Consider the following 15,638-nt stretch of genomic DNA (forward strand, 5'->3'; position numbering starts at 1 on the left):
ATTGGAAAGAGAAAGGACAGACAGTGAGAATACAGATGGATACATGTCTATAAGACAATAGAATAGTATTGAGGTGTTTAAAGTGAAGAGGTAATCAGATCTGTGAAAACACCTGCACAGATCAACAGAAACTACAAACTCAACTGTGAGGGTGTCTACTTCCTGCACTGATTGCAGTGCTAGGGGTCTATCTCTTTGCTTTACTCTCCAAATACTGTAAATGTTCAGTTCAGTGTTTCCCTACATTTGGCACAGTTACAACCAAAATAAACAGAAATGTAACTACACTATCTTCACATTACACTGAGCTAAAGCAGTTTGTTGTTAATATACATTGTGGTGAAAGTGTCTCGTCCGTCCTGCATCGCTACCACACAATAATCTATCGGTTTGTGGGTGAAAACTTCATTTAGCAAATGGCTGGTCTCTCTTGGCAACCAGCTCTAGCCCTCTCAAAGGGGGAGCGAGTGTGTGTGTGTCTGAATGTATATTCAGCCAATATGAGGAAAAACACGACCTTCTATAAATAAACAATCTCTGAAAACCCTGTGACCCTGTGATGCACATTAGTTCCTGTTAGTAAATGAAGCCTCTTCATTACTCAGTGGCTCATAAAGGCCTAGAGAAAAAAAAACACCATGTCAGTGAATAATTAACATTACATGGTCTTTATTATTATTTTACAGCTCATTATACCAAATGCAGCGAACAGGGATGTGAAACTTTAATTAATACAAACACTAATAACAAAAAATACAGAGGAGCTCCCTCTACTGGTGAACATTAGAACATCAGCTGAACTCCCCATACGCTCGCTGGCTGCGTTTGAAAGCTACCATAGTCCGGGTCGCATTAGGGGCAAAGCAGGGCCTCAAACAGCTCACATGCTTGTCAGCCAACTTTTAATTGTGTAAAACAGCTCCGTAATCCTTGTTTCTGCCAGTCAACAAGTCAACAAATCACAAGATTGCCTAATTGAAGTGCATTTCTCAGAGTATCTGTGGCGAGGTTCAGCCATACGAGACCAAATCTGACAGAGGAGCTAGAATACAAACATCTCTGCACTCTGCAATACATCTGGAATGAGAACAGAGAGATGATTTTTGTAATACAGAACAGTGTGTTAACTTTATCTTTGACGTGGAGAAAACAAACAAAGGCTGGCAAAATAATGTTTATTTTCATAACAAGTGACAAACTGATACTAAATATGTTGAGCAGAATCTCTGAATCCTTTTATCTAAATAAGGTTCCACTTATATCTGGACATAAGGAGACAGACAGTTGGGACTGCAGTGCTGCACTCAAGCTTTCACTACTGAGGAGTTTCAGATGAAAAGGTTTTGTTTTATAAGTTTCTATTCCATTCCACTATGAAGCACACTCAGTAACTCTACTCTTCACAGCTGTAGAGTAGCAGACGTCTGTGACATTGCGTTGTAAATGAAAGTATTGTTGAATGGCACAAACTGGTGGCTGATGATCTTGATGGCCTCTTGAGCAGCTGATCCTGCACACACACACATAGAGAGAGTTAAGAGCAAATCAATCTGAATAAGCACGATTGAATTATTGGGGCTGTATGATGTTGATATACTGAATATAGACGTACCTCCCAAAAAGGCAGCGACTGTGTGTGGTTCTGCAGCACCGTACCGACAGCTGAAGGTGAAGAAAGGAGGGGAAACATGAGTCCATTATTCGGAAGCTCCAATCAAGCATTAACCAGAAGTAACCAGCACTTACAACTCGTGGATGTAATCGTCTTTGATGTTGACGTTGAGGTTGTATTCCTGCAGCAGGTTGTGCACACAGAGTTTGAGTTTGCTGATGTCCTCCTCAACCTGGTAGTTATAAACTCCTAGAAGACACAAGCAAAGAAAGACAGAGAATACATAGAAAGTATTTACTGCTTACAGGCACTGGGATAAACAGCAGAGTTACTGTATAAATCTATGGGACCGGGACTCAATCTATGTGTGAAGTCTGTATAACATGACCCTGGGGTGCTTTAGTAGTTACCACCTCTAATTTAGAACAAAGGTGTTGCTGTTTATTCCATTTATGAACGGAAATCTGTTCATAAGCTGTGGTCTTACCAGGGTAGCGGGAGTGCTGCTGGTAGAACCGATCAACAGCTCGCAGCATGAGGTAGAGGACCATCTCACTGTCTGGGTTGTCCATGCATGAGGCTGAGGAGGAAGGATAGAAATTAGGATAAAACAATCTGATGTCAGCCGGACCGGTTTAACGAGAAGACGAGTTCCATCTCCTACTTACTAATTTCGTCTTTGTTTACAGAATCCACGCTGTATTCCTCAGCCAGAGACCTGCAGCGCACCACCCTGAGGAAGGAGGCGTTCTTACCTAGACACCCACACAAATGAGGACACAGCGGATTAAAACACGTTTCAGAAGCGGTTTAAATCAAACTAATGATGGTACAACAAAACAACAAACAGACCTTATTGCTTTTATTCAGACTGAGCTCAGAGAGGACACACATCTTTACAACAACAGCACTAAGAGCCGTTTCCAACATTGACGTCAAAAGCCTAAACACTGCTGTGTGATGGGTGACACATCCAAGGCTTCATTAGTAAGAGATTCTACCTGATACGCACAGCAGGAGGCAGTTTTGATTCACTCATATCCAAATGTTCTGTATGTGCCTGTGCCGGTTATTTGCTAATAACCGTGAATAATCAGATCATGGTGGTTTGCTTTCAGACAGCACATGATCTGAACTCTCTCTACTGAGTGAATTAACTTGAGACTGTACTTATATAAGTGTTAGCAGATGCACTCCTAACTGCACATCTTCATACTTACAGAAGAGTTTGATGTCCTTCTCAGGAATGCTTTCTGCTGGCTAAAGTCATGCAAAAGGAAAAAGTGAGTCATTGGGTGAAAAGTACAGTGTGTATGTACTTCTCTTAATTTAGCCTGCAGTTTCTTGATTGACAACATAATAATACACGTTCCCTGAGTTGACATGGTGGCAGCGTTCGTTACCTTTCCCACTGATTGCAATAGACTTTCTACATGTTTTGACACAGCTGCTGTGTCCTGCAAGGCCTTTTCTCTGTAACTGGAAGACACAAATACATGTCAACGCACTCGCAAACATTACAACAGAAATAGCACAAAAAAAGCTCAGTCAGACATTGAACCGAGGCCCCGGTGTGATCAGACACACGCACACACAACAGGTTAGGATAGGATGAAGAGAAATGAACCGAGACCGTGCCTCAGTTTGTTTCCTCTTTCATCTCTGTCTTAAACCGACACAGATATGATCCACACACTCTACACTTACATATTTTGTAGATTGATGAACTTCTGAGAGTCTGCGATCATATCTGGGACGCTTCCCCGCACAGGGAGGCTGCCGCTGCCCTCGTTGTGAACAAACTCCTTGACGGCTCGGAGCATCACCCAGAAGTGCGGGGTCTGGTGAACACACACACACACACACACACACACACACACACACACACACACACACACACACACACACACACACACACACACACACACACACACACACACACACACACACACACACACACACACACTCACTTTTACAAAGATCGATCTTTAGAAACATCCAAAGCAAAGCTTGTGTATTCAAAGCCTTCACCTGTGATGTAATGTTGTTACACTCCTCACAGTTGAAAAGATCCTCCACAGCGGAAGGAATCTGCAGAAACATCACATTATTATAATCCAGAAAACAGCTTTGTGAAGGTGTGCAAAGAGTGAGTCTGCAAACTGTGGCACCTTTGTTGGGTTTAAAGCAGTGTTGACATTCTTAATAGCTTCCTCAAAGTTTTCTTCATCCTCAGGGACGCCGTTTTCATTCTTCAAGATCCCTGAAATAAATTATAGTCTGAATAAATCAAAATGCCGGAGTGCAAAAGTAATCACACTTCCTGGCAGACAAAATACAAATACCTTCTCGGATAATCTGTCTGAAGGCTTCTTTCTCCTTGTAATTCTTTGGTGGCCGACAGTTGTGCTGCAAAGAAAACAAGTAAACAGAGATTTAATAGCATAGAGGTGTCAATCGTCATATATGGTGGCAGAGCTTTACTGTACCTCCGTTAGCCACTTCTCCAAGTATTTGGCGACAATGATTATCCAGGGCGTGTGACTGTGATCCTGTAGAGCACACACAGTATAGGAAGGAACGGTGTCAACGTGTGTAACACTGCTTGAGCGGAGACGTACAGGACATACATACACAAGATGTGCCGACACCTAAACGCACACACCTTCTTCGCCATGATGTCTAGATCGTACGACTGGACGTGGTTGGTGAACTCTGCGAAGGGCTGGTCTAACCTCAGATCCTCCAGGGCGTTATCTGGATGAGATTCAATCACTGAAGGAGGAGATGGTCAGATGTTAACAAAGTATAAACACCCAGTCGGACTGAATTCACCATTTTGTCACATTTCCAAAAAAGGCAGAGAGTAGACCGATTATCTTTTCCTATGAGTATCCAGGATTACCGTATTCTGGACGTGACAGGTGGACAACATTACTTACCTGTATGCTCTTTCACCGCCAGCCTCATGTAGCCGATGAGGCCATAGGTTTTACACACCAGGAAGGGCACAGACGCACTCCACAGAACTGAGCCCAGCCTCTGACAAGTGCTGTTGGATTTCAAAGGAAAACTGTTTAAAGATTGAGAAACAGTCTGTAGATGATGTCATACAGCCGAGACCCTGGAGTAGAAAGCAGCCAAGGAAGAGGATTACGCCTCCAGCAGCTGTGTGTGCGCTCTCTCTCTTACATAAGCACATGATAGCTGCTTCATCCTGGTGTTTATTTAACTAAGCTAAAGGCTCCGGCAGTGAAAGAAAGTAAAATGTGAGAGGTAAGAATAATTATCGCTCCGTACCTTTCTGGTAAGTGGACACCGATGACCAGGGAGAACATGTGGAAAAACTCTGGATTGTTGTCCAGGAGCTTGTCTGGACTCTGCAGGAGGAGTAAATACGAGAGGGATCTTAGACACTATGACGCCCATCAATACCTTTATACACTTTATGTGCCATGAGATTGTTCTTCTTGTTAGAAGAATGAAGTTTACAGTCAGGTTTCACTACACTTTCAGCTTTACTGACTGTGCTGCTAATGTGTGACTTCCATCTGATGTTCAGCAAATTGTAACTATGCTTTAATAAGTGTGTATTACTATGATTATTATCAGTTTATAGCTCAAGGTTATCAACTTTGACTGAGAAACGTGGCTGCAACCCAGAAGGTAAACACCGACCTCTTCAACAAAGTTTCCAGATACGTCACTGTTGAGCTCCTGCAGCAGCTCGGTGGCAGCCTGCGCTCTGTTCTGCAACATCAAACCTCCAGTCAGAAATGCAAGTCAGCAACCATTGAGAATGTGGTCAGATACATTTGACATTTATTTGTGATTTTGTTCAGTAATTCCTGCAGAGCGTACCTTTCCGATGCTGTTGTTGCTAAGAAAAAAGCTGCAACACAGGAAGAACAGGTCAGCCAGGATCAGACAAGGTGAGTTTGATGAGTGTATAGACAGAAAACTCATCAGCAACAACTTCAGAACTGATTAACTGCTACTAAAGGTCGTCTTACTTGTTTCCAACATCTTCCCCAGAAACTGTGTGTCCATCCACTATGGTGAAAGCTCCAATACCTGACAAAGAAATCCAGGGGATGCATGAGGCAAATCAGATCATCAGTACCTGAAGAGTGAGGATTATTTATGACCAAACAACTGTGTTTACCCGGAAGCACCAGGTTCTTCAGTATCTCTGTCCCGGTTGCCGTGGCGTTGATGAGACAAACGTGTGCATTCTCCAGTGTTTCCTGCCCGTGATCCCCCCACAGCCTGGAAGCACACAACACAACATAACATGGACGTTTGTTGCCATCTAGTGACACAAAACCAGTCTGGGCCACTGCCTGAAGTATTTTTAAAGAAGCTTATCCAACAAAAAATAAGAAGAATTGACAGATGGGACTTAATAAAATCATGTAACAAAACCAAGCTACAATCCAACTGAGATCACAACAATAAGCCGTAAAAATAATTCTGCATAATGAGACCACAATTAAGAACTTTACCAAAGATTATAGACTTTAAAATGTTTGAAAAATTCTCAAAAAAGATAAAAGTATACAAGCTGTTGAATAAATGACAAATATGACAACAAAGTTCCAGCCAAGTGTTTACATTGGAGTGAAATGTACAAGAGGTTTCTCTGTAAATTGAAGAGTAGCAGTAGAAGTATATTTGGGAATAGAAGTATTTGCAGGAAACTGCAGGGATGAAATCATACAACATGTCATTCCTCTGCCTCAGCTTTATGAGATGAGGGGCCATGTTTACTATTTATATCATCAATAAGTTATTTCCAGTGCAAACCCACCTCGAGGAACTATATCGCTCGTATTGAGGAAACGAAATTATTATATATTCTGGCAGTTAGGTAAACTAACATCTAACACGGGGTAGGAATAAGCGGTGTTTATGTTTATGCAAGATGTTTTCTAGGATTTCTATACCAGTTCACCTTGTTATGCTAGTACGTTAGCTTACAAGTAATGCGTTAACTAAGCTTCCGGGTTAGTGTTACTGACTTTCCTGCCGCGCTAATTATAGAAATGGCTTCCCGGTGTAAATAGTAACGTGATTTATGTGAGTGATTTCTCTCCTTTACCTCAGCTGCCTGTCATACTTCTGTTCTTTGGAGGCTTTGGTGGCTGCCATGGTACCTTCCCAATGAGTGACGCCTGCGGATGCATTTTAAAATTCAGAACAGCAGATTCGACATGAATATGACAGCGATTGGATTCAAACTCGTACTTTCGACACAGTTCTGAACAGTTAGGAATTCCATTAAATATTATAGTATATTTATTAAATGTGTATGTCCTGTGATGTACTGTTAAATTCTAGGTTCTAGATCCTAATTGTAAAAAAATGTCAGCGTATTGATTTATTTACTTTGTCCAAAAGAAAGGAGTGCATGGCAATTGTTACTTACAATAGGTGAGAGTTTTGTTCATGAGCTCGTGCTGCGCAAGGTAATAGTAGCCTGTGCCCCCGGGACTGTACTGTCGCGAGAATTGGCGGTTTAAACCCGTGAATCTCGTGTGTTAGTTGATCGGTCGCCATGTTTAATACCTTATCCAGAATTTAATACATCCAATGGTTAAGCACAAAGAGACTTTATATATACAGGATATCTATAATATTTAAACAGTTCCAATGACAACGACACAGCAGATTAAAAACCATTGTAATAATTTCAATAAATGAAACGCGAGAAAAGAAATACATAATGTGTTTGCTCTGTAACTGATTAAATATCAATATTAGGTTAATAGATAATAGATCTATTTTTTTATTCTATTGACATAAATGGCCGGGGATAGCAGCATATTTGAAAAACAATATTAATTGTAAGAAGCTGAAAGTTGTGTTAAAAAAATAGTCTGGGGTTTTAAATGGTTTGTAATCTTCACAAAATGGGACTGGAGTAGAAAATGTTAAGTAAATGTACCCATACTATTGTAAAAGTAGGGGCAAATGAAAGCAATATACGATGTATGAGGATGATGTTAATTAAACATGGCTCACTCTCTTGTTTTTTTAATATAAATAAATGATAATGATAATAATAATAATAATAATAATAATAATAATCCAGTTGCTCATCTTTTGTCAATACACATTTCTACCTCTGAAAAGTTGTATATCTATATGCAAAATAGCTATAGAACTGAACATAATAGATGTTGCACATACACACCGTATACGTATATGTGCGCGTGTGTGAGTGTGTGTGTGCGCGCACGGAGAGATGGAGGCGGTGAAAGGGGGCGTGCAGACAAAGAGAGGTGCCTCCCCACTGCACTCCCCACTAAAACCTGATCAATACCAGCACACTGGCTCAGGTCGAGACCGTCCAGCACGCGTGCAGCCGGTGCAGGAGGAGTCCGCCGCCCGCCTATTGATCACGTCTCTGAGTCAAAGAGGGACCATGACAGGGAACCACTGGGGATACGGCAAGGAGGACGGTACGATCACACAGCATCCAAGACACACTCAACACACACACACACTCACACACAAAAACAAACACACACAGCGTGGTGCTCAGTGCTTTCACGAAATTTCAGAATAAATGCAAACTGCTCATTGTTTTCATTCCACAGCAAAGGCAATCTAATGCTATTCTCCATGATCAAGCACTACGTGATTAAATGCAGTGGAGTAGACGTTAAAATGGCTGTTAATGCCAGATTAGCCTCATACTTAGAGGGATGACCAGTGTCACTTAAATCCACTTGTGTTCTTGAGTGGGACGCTACAACTGTGCCAGGGACAGTATTTGTGTCAAAGTTGCTTTAATTTTCTGCTCTATATTTATAAGTTTGCATTTGACATGACATTTGTGGAAAATTAGTGTCCTCATTTCTATACGTATATACAGTATCTCCTCAGTAAGTTCTCTCCTCTCATCATTCACAGTTATTCTTTTATTTGTCTGCGTTAAATCAAAAGTTAAACTTTGAAACCTGCAATTTACTTTTGTTTATTTTTTAGATTGTCTTAATATCAGTGTTTGCTTGAAATCAACCTTTTGGGCTTAACCAGCAGTTGATCAGCACTCCATCATTGAGAACTCAAAGTGATGTGTATTTGTTTGTGTATTTCTATTGTTTAATAAAGTCCAACATCTTGCTTTTTGTCTTTCCATGTGTTTAGGACCCTCTGTGTGGCACAAAAACTACCCAGTGGCAACAGGAAACCGCCAGTCTCCCATTGATATCGTCCCTCATGAGGCTTCATATGACGCCAGTCTGACTTCAATCGTCTTGGACTATGACCTGTGTACCTCCATAAATGTCATCAATAATGGACACTCTGTGACGGTGGACTTTGATGACTCAGATGATAGATCGGGTAAGGCAAAGCTTATGATTTTAGCAGGAGTAACTTGCTCATGAATTAAAATGTAAGTTAGGTGTTAGTCTTTTTAATTTGAACTAAAGGAAATCACACCCAGGAGGCACTCATAACCAACCATACCATCATTTTAGGTTTATACAAACGTTTGCTACAGTGTGATTTGTGTCTCTATACAATGACTGCTGACAGCCTGGCATTGCTGTTCCTGCATGTTATTGTCACAGCTCAGGTCCTAGTTCAGGCATAAACTCTGGAAAGTCACAGTACTTATTCATGTGGATGACAAATCAGTGCTACAAGTTTACATTCAATAACTATATGCTTACAAAGTGGAATGATCTTGATTTTTAGAGGCTGCAAACCATTTCCCCAACTGACCAATGATCAAAGTCAACAAATAAACCCCTGATTATGCTCGAGGAAGAACAGGTAGCAGTTAATTGTATGCGTATCTGTCTGCTGGATTAGTGATGTAATAACCTGAGGTGATCTCTGCGGTTATTATGATTTATGCTTTTATAACTGGGTAGATCCATGCTGGGCTACCTCATCATTACCATGAACGATAAGCTAAGAAATGTGGCACTGTTTGGCCTAGACGGCGAGCAAGTATGCTGTCAGTGAAAATAATCCATCAAAGAGAGGACCTGTCGGGAAACTGGGGCACTTCATCCACATTTCTGTGCAGTGAGTCGGAGGTTCACACAGTCTGCAGCCCTGCAGTTTGTCATGGCGGGGTTAGGATTAAGTGTGTATATATGATACATGCATGGGAGTGCAGAATGAATACGTTGGGTGACATATAGCTCTCATTCATGCAATCCAAACATACCCAATCTATGGAGTGTGTGAGCCAACAGGAAAGAATTTGAGGAGCTGTAATAATTGTTACTCATTGCACCATTTAATCAATGTTGGCACTAACAAGGTCAGGCTTTACAGCTTTAGCGTCTACTCAGCACATTAGAAGTTAATAAATAAATTACATTACGATCATTTGGCAGACGCTTTTTATCCAAAGCGACTTGCATCACATTACCACCCTTCGCAGAGGGAGGAGCAATTGAGGTGCCTTGCTCGGTGCCTTGCTCAGGGGCACCTCGGCAGGGGCTCGTACCGGCGATCCTCCGGTTCCCAAGCGGAAGCACTACCCACTGAGCCACTGCCTCCCTAAATGAATGGTTATCTGGCTTGCAATGATTGGATGAACGCATTCTCAAACTGGTTGCTGCCGGTTTTTGAGATAACAGGTTTTCATTTCCATTTTTCCTCCAGTTACTCTGCATCTCTGTAAAATAGGCTGTAGTTATTGAGCTCCTGCTGCTGTTCAGCCCAGCCTAGTCTGGTCAGCTCAGTTCAGACCAAACCCTGGTGAAGTCAGTCTGATTGGACTTGACAATGGGCTGGATTACATTATGACAGGCACATCAAAGCACATAAACACACGTCTTCTTATGCAGTAATTCATATTTATGATGCTAAGTAAAGACTTTGAATTAGTCCCCCAGTGGTCTAAATTAATGAAGCTCATAATGGTTTCTCTTTTTGGTCCATTACTATAAAAGCTGGCCCTTGCGCACAAATCAAACCCTGAAAGTAAAAACGGCTTTAGTGGTGCTATTTGTGTGTCAGACCAAACCTTGTGCCCGGGCGCAGTAATGATAGATTGGCTGGCACAGCAGGCCGTCTGTCTGCCCGTTAGTGCTCACGTCTCCGCTTTGACGGAAGGATTAAATGAACTCCGCTGGGTGTTGGCAGGTTGACTCATTCTCGCCTGTGTGTGTATATGTGCGTGTGTGTCTGTCCCCTGTTGTGCTACCTAAGCTGTTTTTATGACGATGGAAATATGCTTGTCTGACGCCTACTGAGGACACGGATGGACGGAGGGGTGTGCATATGCCACCCTTCCCCCCTCCCTCTCTTTGTTTTTAACATCTGCGCTGATCCTCTGCAGTGATTCGTGGAGGCCCTCTTGAAAACCCATACAGACTGAGGCAGTTCCACTTCCACTGGGGGGGAAAGGGCTGCCATGGCTCTGAGCACACTGTTGCAGGGAAGAGCTATGCGTCTGAGGTCAGTGTTTTGGATCTGAATACCAAGATTATCAAAACACTAAACTGTTTTTTCCCTTTCCAGCATCTGAAATGGAATGAGGAAATGAAAAATTCCCACAAGTAGAAAAACAGACAACTCATACTCATACTGAAGCACATTACAGATGTGTAACTGTAAATCCCACTTTTATTCCTCCATCTTACATTTCCTGTTTGCAAAATCCAGCTTCATCTCGTGCACTGGAACGCCGTCAAGTACAAGACATTCTCCGAGGCAGTGTCGGCTCCTGACGGCCTCGCTGTCCTCGGCATCTTCTTAGAGGTGAAAGCTTTGTTTCTGTTTAAATCTAGTTTTTTAGCATATTACGTTTTGAACTGGCTTCCCTCCAGAGGACACAAATCAACTCTGATGTTTGATGTTGTTAGGCAGGCGACGATCATAGATGGCTCCATAAGATAACGGACGCTCTGTACATGGTGAAGTTTAAGGTGAGTAATTGGAGGTTTATGTCATTTATAATGTCATTGATGTCATATAAATGCTGGTGTCTCTGTTTCCATTACAGGGCAGTGTCACAGATTTCAAAGGTTTCAATCCCAAGTGCCTCCTCCCCAGCAGTCTGCACTTCTGGACCTACCTTGGATCACTGACCACACCCCCCCTCCACGAGAGCGTCATCTGGATGGTCCTGAAGGAGCCCATCATCGTGTCTGAAAGACAGGTGAGGCTCTTGAGATGCTCTTCCTCTCCCTTTGGGACGTAGCTGTGAGCAGGTCCCCTCTTTTACTCAGACGATTGGACATATACAATTCCAGTAAAACACCCAACCGCACTACTTTCTCATTGTTTGACTCAGCAAAGTCTTCCAGGCCTCTGCAGTTATCTCGCACCCAAGCGTTAATCTTCTTCTAGGTAATTGAATGCCTTTGATGATGGCCATAATTTCTGTTTTCTTCCTGGTAAAAGCTATACAGCATGTCTCGAAACCAAACGTCTGCGTGTTTGTCACAAGTTGGTTTGTCTCACACACGGGAGATTTTGGTCAGAATGATGCATCCGACTACTGATGTGGCATTTTTTAAATTACACTAATTACACTTTGAATTACGCTCATGCAAGATGCTGTAATTAGAGGTCAAAACAAGGGCCGGTGTGCAGGGTTGACTTGTTTACATGTTAGGTCAGATATCCCCAGGATCTTGACTAGTTTAGGTGACCAACTCCATGAATGACTGCAGCACAAAGCCTCTCAGCTCCCCCTGGGACGAGGCCATGTGTGGACTGCTGCCAGCCCCTTGATCCCATCCTCACAACTTGTCACTCTTTACTCTTGTTTTCCCCGAGTCTTTAACTCCAGGACTGTCCACGAGGAATAAGGACTTCTAATTCTGGAGTCGGCTCGGTTACTCTCACGCATGTTCTGTCTGCATACCCACGGCTTTAGCATAACTCAGGGTGGGGTGTGTAAGCTAAGCAACTGGCTCCACAACCTACGACGGCAGGCCTCGAGCCTTTGATCCCCTCCAGCTGATTATCCTGATGGATGGATGACTGGATGCATGCAGGGCTTTAATTGAGAAATGCTTGCTTGAGACCCAGCAGCAGGGGAAAGCCCTTATATAACAGGCTATTAGTTTGTTTTTCCTTTTCCTCACATAACAGCAGACCAAGAGCTACAGTGAAATTGAGGAATGTTTGGATGTGTATGGGATAATAATGTTGCTTGAGACGCAAAACACCTGCCTGACTGACACCTGTCTCTCTCCCAAACGCAGCTGGGCATGTTCAGATTGCTGCAGTTCACCGGAGAGGAAGACGATAGGAGGCAAAGGATGGAAAACAACTTCAGACCTCCTCAGCCTCTCAAAGGCAGGAAAGTGCGTTCCTCCAGCTAAGAGATGTGCACGTGTAGCTAACTAAGGGTTTGTTCCACACTGGAGTGAATGTATAAATCTGAGTGTACACGTCCACCTCATAGTTGCCTGTTGTGAGGATTCCTGCTGATTCACTGAAGAGAGAGAGAGAAGGAGAGAGAGTATAAGGATTCATTCTCATCACTGCCAGAACATTGAGATGCATGATTCCCTCTACTAGTTGGAAGCATCAGCAGCAGCAGAGGGGGGGGACAGGTTTGAATAAACAAAAATAAAATGGATGTATGAAACAAATGTTAAATATGATTAACTTATAGCTATGAATAATATTGTCATGTAATGTCCAGTGCTATTAGGAGAGCTGATCTTGTTATTGTGGGATGTAAATTCAGAGGTTGTAACCGTCAGAAAACAGGTGCTTGGATAATCACCAGCAAGGCACTGAAAGGTGCTTGGTTTTAGTCTTCATACCAGTACCAGTTGCTGTTGGGAGACCGGGCCCCATACCAGTCTAGTCAGTATTCTGCAGAGCCGAGTCCTCTGCCTTCTTGCTGACCCCGACTGATCCCTGTTGATCCGGCCTATTGCTTATGGATTCCCGGTCCTTGTGGCTATTGATCCCCTTCCAGTCCCAACAATTCTAACTGGTGCAGGGATCAGATTAGCGTCATGGCTGCCTGAACTCATCTGCTTAGAGGGCATCAAAGTCAAATCTCACGTCCTTAGAAGCTCAAGGGCCTGAGAGATCCCCCGTCCCCTCCAGCAGGGGGGTCTTTATTTTTAGCACACTTGTTGCAAAAACCTTCACATTTCACAACCGTTTCATATGGGATTTCCTCAGAATGAGCATGTTTACTAAGGAGCTGTTGAATTTAAAGTTATATTTGAACAATCAAACTCTTTTGTTTTGATAAACTCATTCATGAGATTGGGTGCAAGTATATCACATTTCCCTGTCATATAGTTTTTGTTTTACTTTGTCAGAGGGTTCCAACATGACGCTCACTGTTATAAACGGCTCATCCCCCTGGATGCTGCTGTTAGAAAAATACACTTTGTAATTCCTAACAGAAGCCCTGCCGTGCCACAGGTGTGAGAGTTATGGCAGCTTTGTGTAATGTTGGTTCTTATTAACATGGACTTGGATTTCTCTAATACTGACTCACTAATACTTTGTATCATGGGCATTCATGAAACACACACGGAACTTGAATATATTTCGCAACCTTGATGTGAAATAACAATAAGAAAATGTTTTGGTAGTTTGACTATTTTTATAATCCAAATTTGACCATGTTTGTTGAATTAAATAAAATGTTTAAAAAGTTTGATGTAGAGTTGTTTGTTCTTTTTATGCAGTGAACCTGATTTTGAGTTTTTATATTTGTGTTAAGTGACTTTACCCTGTAGAAGCGATAGAGGAGAATTTGATGAGTAGACCAACAAAAGTACAATATTCATATGAAATGTAGATACTCAAAGGTTCTGCATAGACCACAGTTGACCTTTGACCTGTCAAATCACCACCTTCACACTAACTGCAGCGTGTTTTTAAAGGAGATGTCATATAAGCAAATGTTTAAACTTGCTTTCGCTGATCAGCAAGACAAAATGGTTCAAGGTAATTAGTAGCCAGACTGCAGCCTGTGGGTCTGAAGGAATGAACACAGATGTTGATCACAGGCAAAACAAACTGTGTCTACTGAGAGAACAGGTCAGCTGAATTGAAAAATGTAAAAAAAAGAAGAAAGTTTAAAAGTAGGAAACGTAATTTTTTTTATTTGGAATCATTAAAATATTTCTTGTGTTTCTTAATGTTTATTTTGTATTAAATTCACCTATACAATATAATGCAATTTGATAAAAGATCTATACAATAATTATGTTACATTTTTGTTGATTACTGCATGGGAGAAGTATTAGTAGGCTCAACCCTGTGGTAAAGCTGGAGTTGTGTTGCACTGGACAGTGTCTCTCAACAAAAACACACGGGGTGGAGCAATAGCATGGCTTAATATGGACAAAGTCTGCCCCCCTTTGCAGGCCCTGGTTCCTGAATAGACCCTTCATGAGCTCCAGTGAAGGGTTCTTGCTTCTGTGTTTCTGTCTGAAGGGGGGGAAAGAAGAATGTATTTGTATGCATCAATTAAGTGTTGCTTAGCCTTTTGATACACACCTCTCTGCAGCACCTAATGGCAATCAGCACCGTCTGTTGGTCCACTGTAGAGCAAATCTTAGTCCAGAAAATGTAGGACATACAGTACAGTAGCCATTTGAGCTCACCATGCACTCCTGCATGTGTCAGCCCTGATAAAGATAAGAGCTCGCTCTTTTGTTTGCATGGCACTCTTGGTTGCTGTAGTCGTTTACAGGTTATGTGTGTGTGAGTGTGTGTTTAAAGCTTTTAGGAAGTCAGAGTACATTCTCATGTCACTCAGACATCGCCCATTAAGCAATCAGACAAACACTCACATCTTCTCCTCAGACATGTAGCGTGAGAGTCTCTCCTCCCTTTCATTCAGAGGTCGCCTGCCTCCATGTGCACGGCGAGACCCACTGCACCCATCTGACACACACGCACACGCACACGCACACACACACACACACACACACACACACACACAGACATAAAGGTTATGTCGATTTCAGTAGATGTTCAGATCGGATTTAGACACATCTGTAAGTATGTGTGTTTGTTATGTTATGTTATTAAGATGGACAAATGAAAATGTAGCATA

General features: G+C 42.3%; 2 protein-coding genes across 2 annotated transcripts; one reads left to right on the forward strand and one right to left on the reverse strand.

The window, feature by feature from the left end:
• Positions 1-1,250: 1,250 nt before the first annotated feature.
• Positions 1,251-7,088, reverse strand: nae1 (nedd8 activating enzyme E1 subunit 1). The gene is made up of 21 exons (XM_076156273.1): positions 7,041-7,088; positions 6,714-6,786; positions 5,778-5,881; positions 5,626-5,686; positions 5,474-5,504; positions 5,291-5,362; positions 4,913-4,992; positions 4,555-4,664; positions 4,278-4,387; positions 4,102-4,164; positions 3,958-4,021; positions 3,784-3,875; positions 3,644-3,703; positions 3,320-3,453; positions 3,016-3,091; positions 2,833-2,872; positions 2,281-2,367; positions 2,100-2,192; positions 1,747-1,861; positions 1,613-1,662; positions 1,251-1,510 (listed from the first exon to the last, which is right to left on the reverse strand). Exons 1-21 carry the CDS (start codon positions 7,060-7,062, stop codon positions 1,401-1,403), a joined length of 1,647 nt encoding a protein of 548 aa, XP_076012388.1. The 5' UTR covers positions 7,063-7,088; the 3' UTR covers positions 1,251-1,400.
• An 873-nt stretch (positions 7,089-7,961) lies between these two features.
• On the forward strand, positions 7,962-14,142 carry ca7 (carbonic anhydrase VII). Its single transcript, XM_076155925.1, has 7 exons — positions 7,962-8,076; positions 8,768-8,965; positions 10,926-11,044; positions 11,252-11,347; positions 11,452-11,514; positions 11,592-11,747; positions 12,802-14,142. Exons 1-7 carry the CDS (start codon positions 8,040-8,042, stop codon positions 12,919-12,921), a joined length of 789 nt encoding a protein of 262 aa, XP_076012040.1. The 5' UTR covers positions 7,962-8,039; the 3' UTR covers positions 12,922-14,142.
• Positions 14,143-15,638: the final 1,496 nt, after the last annotated feature.

The sequence above is a fragment of the Genypterus blacodes genome, unplaced genomic scaffold (assembly GCF_046128005.1).
Source record: "Genypterus blacodes isolate CSIRO-AG114 ecotype Tasmania unplaced genomic scaffold, CSIRO-AGI_Gbla_v1 ptg000067l_1, whole genome shotgun sequence".
NCBI classification, from domain to species: Eukaryota; Metazoa; Chordata; class Actinopteri; order Ophidiiformes; family Ophidiidae; genus Genypterus; species Genypterus blacodes.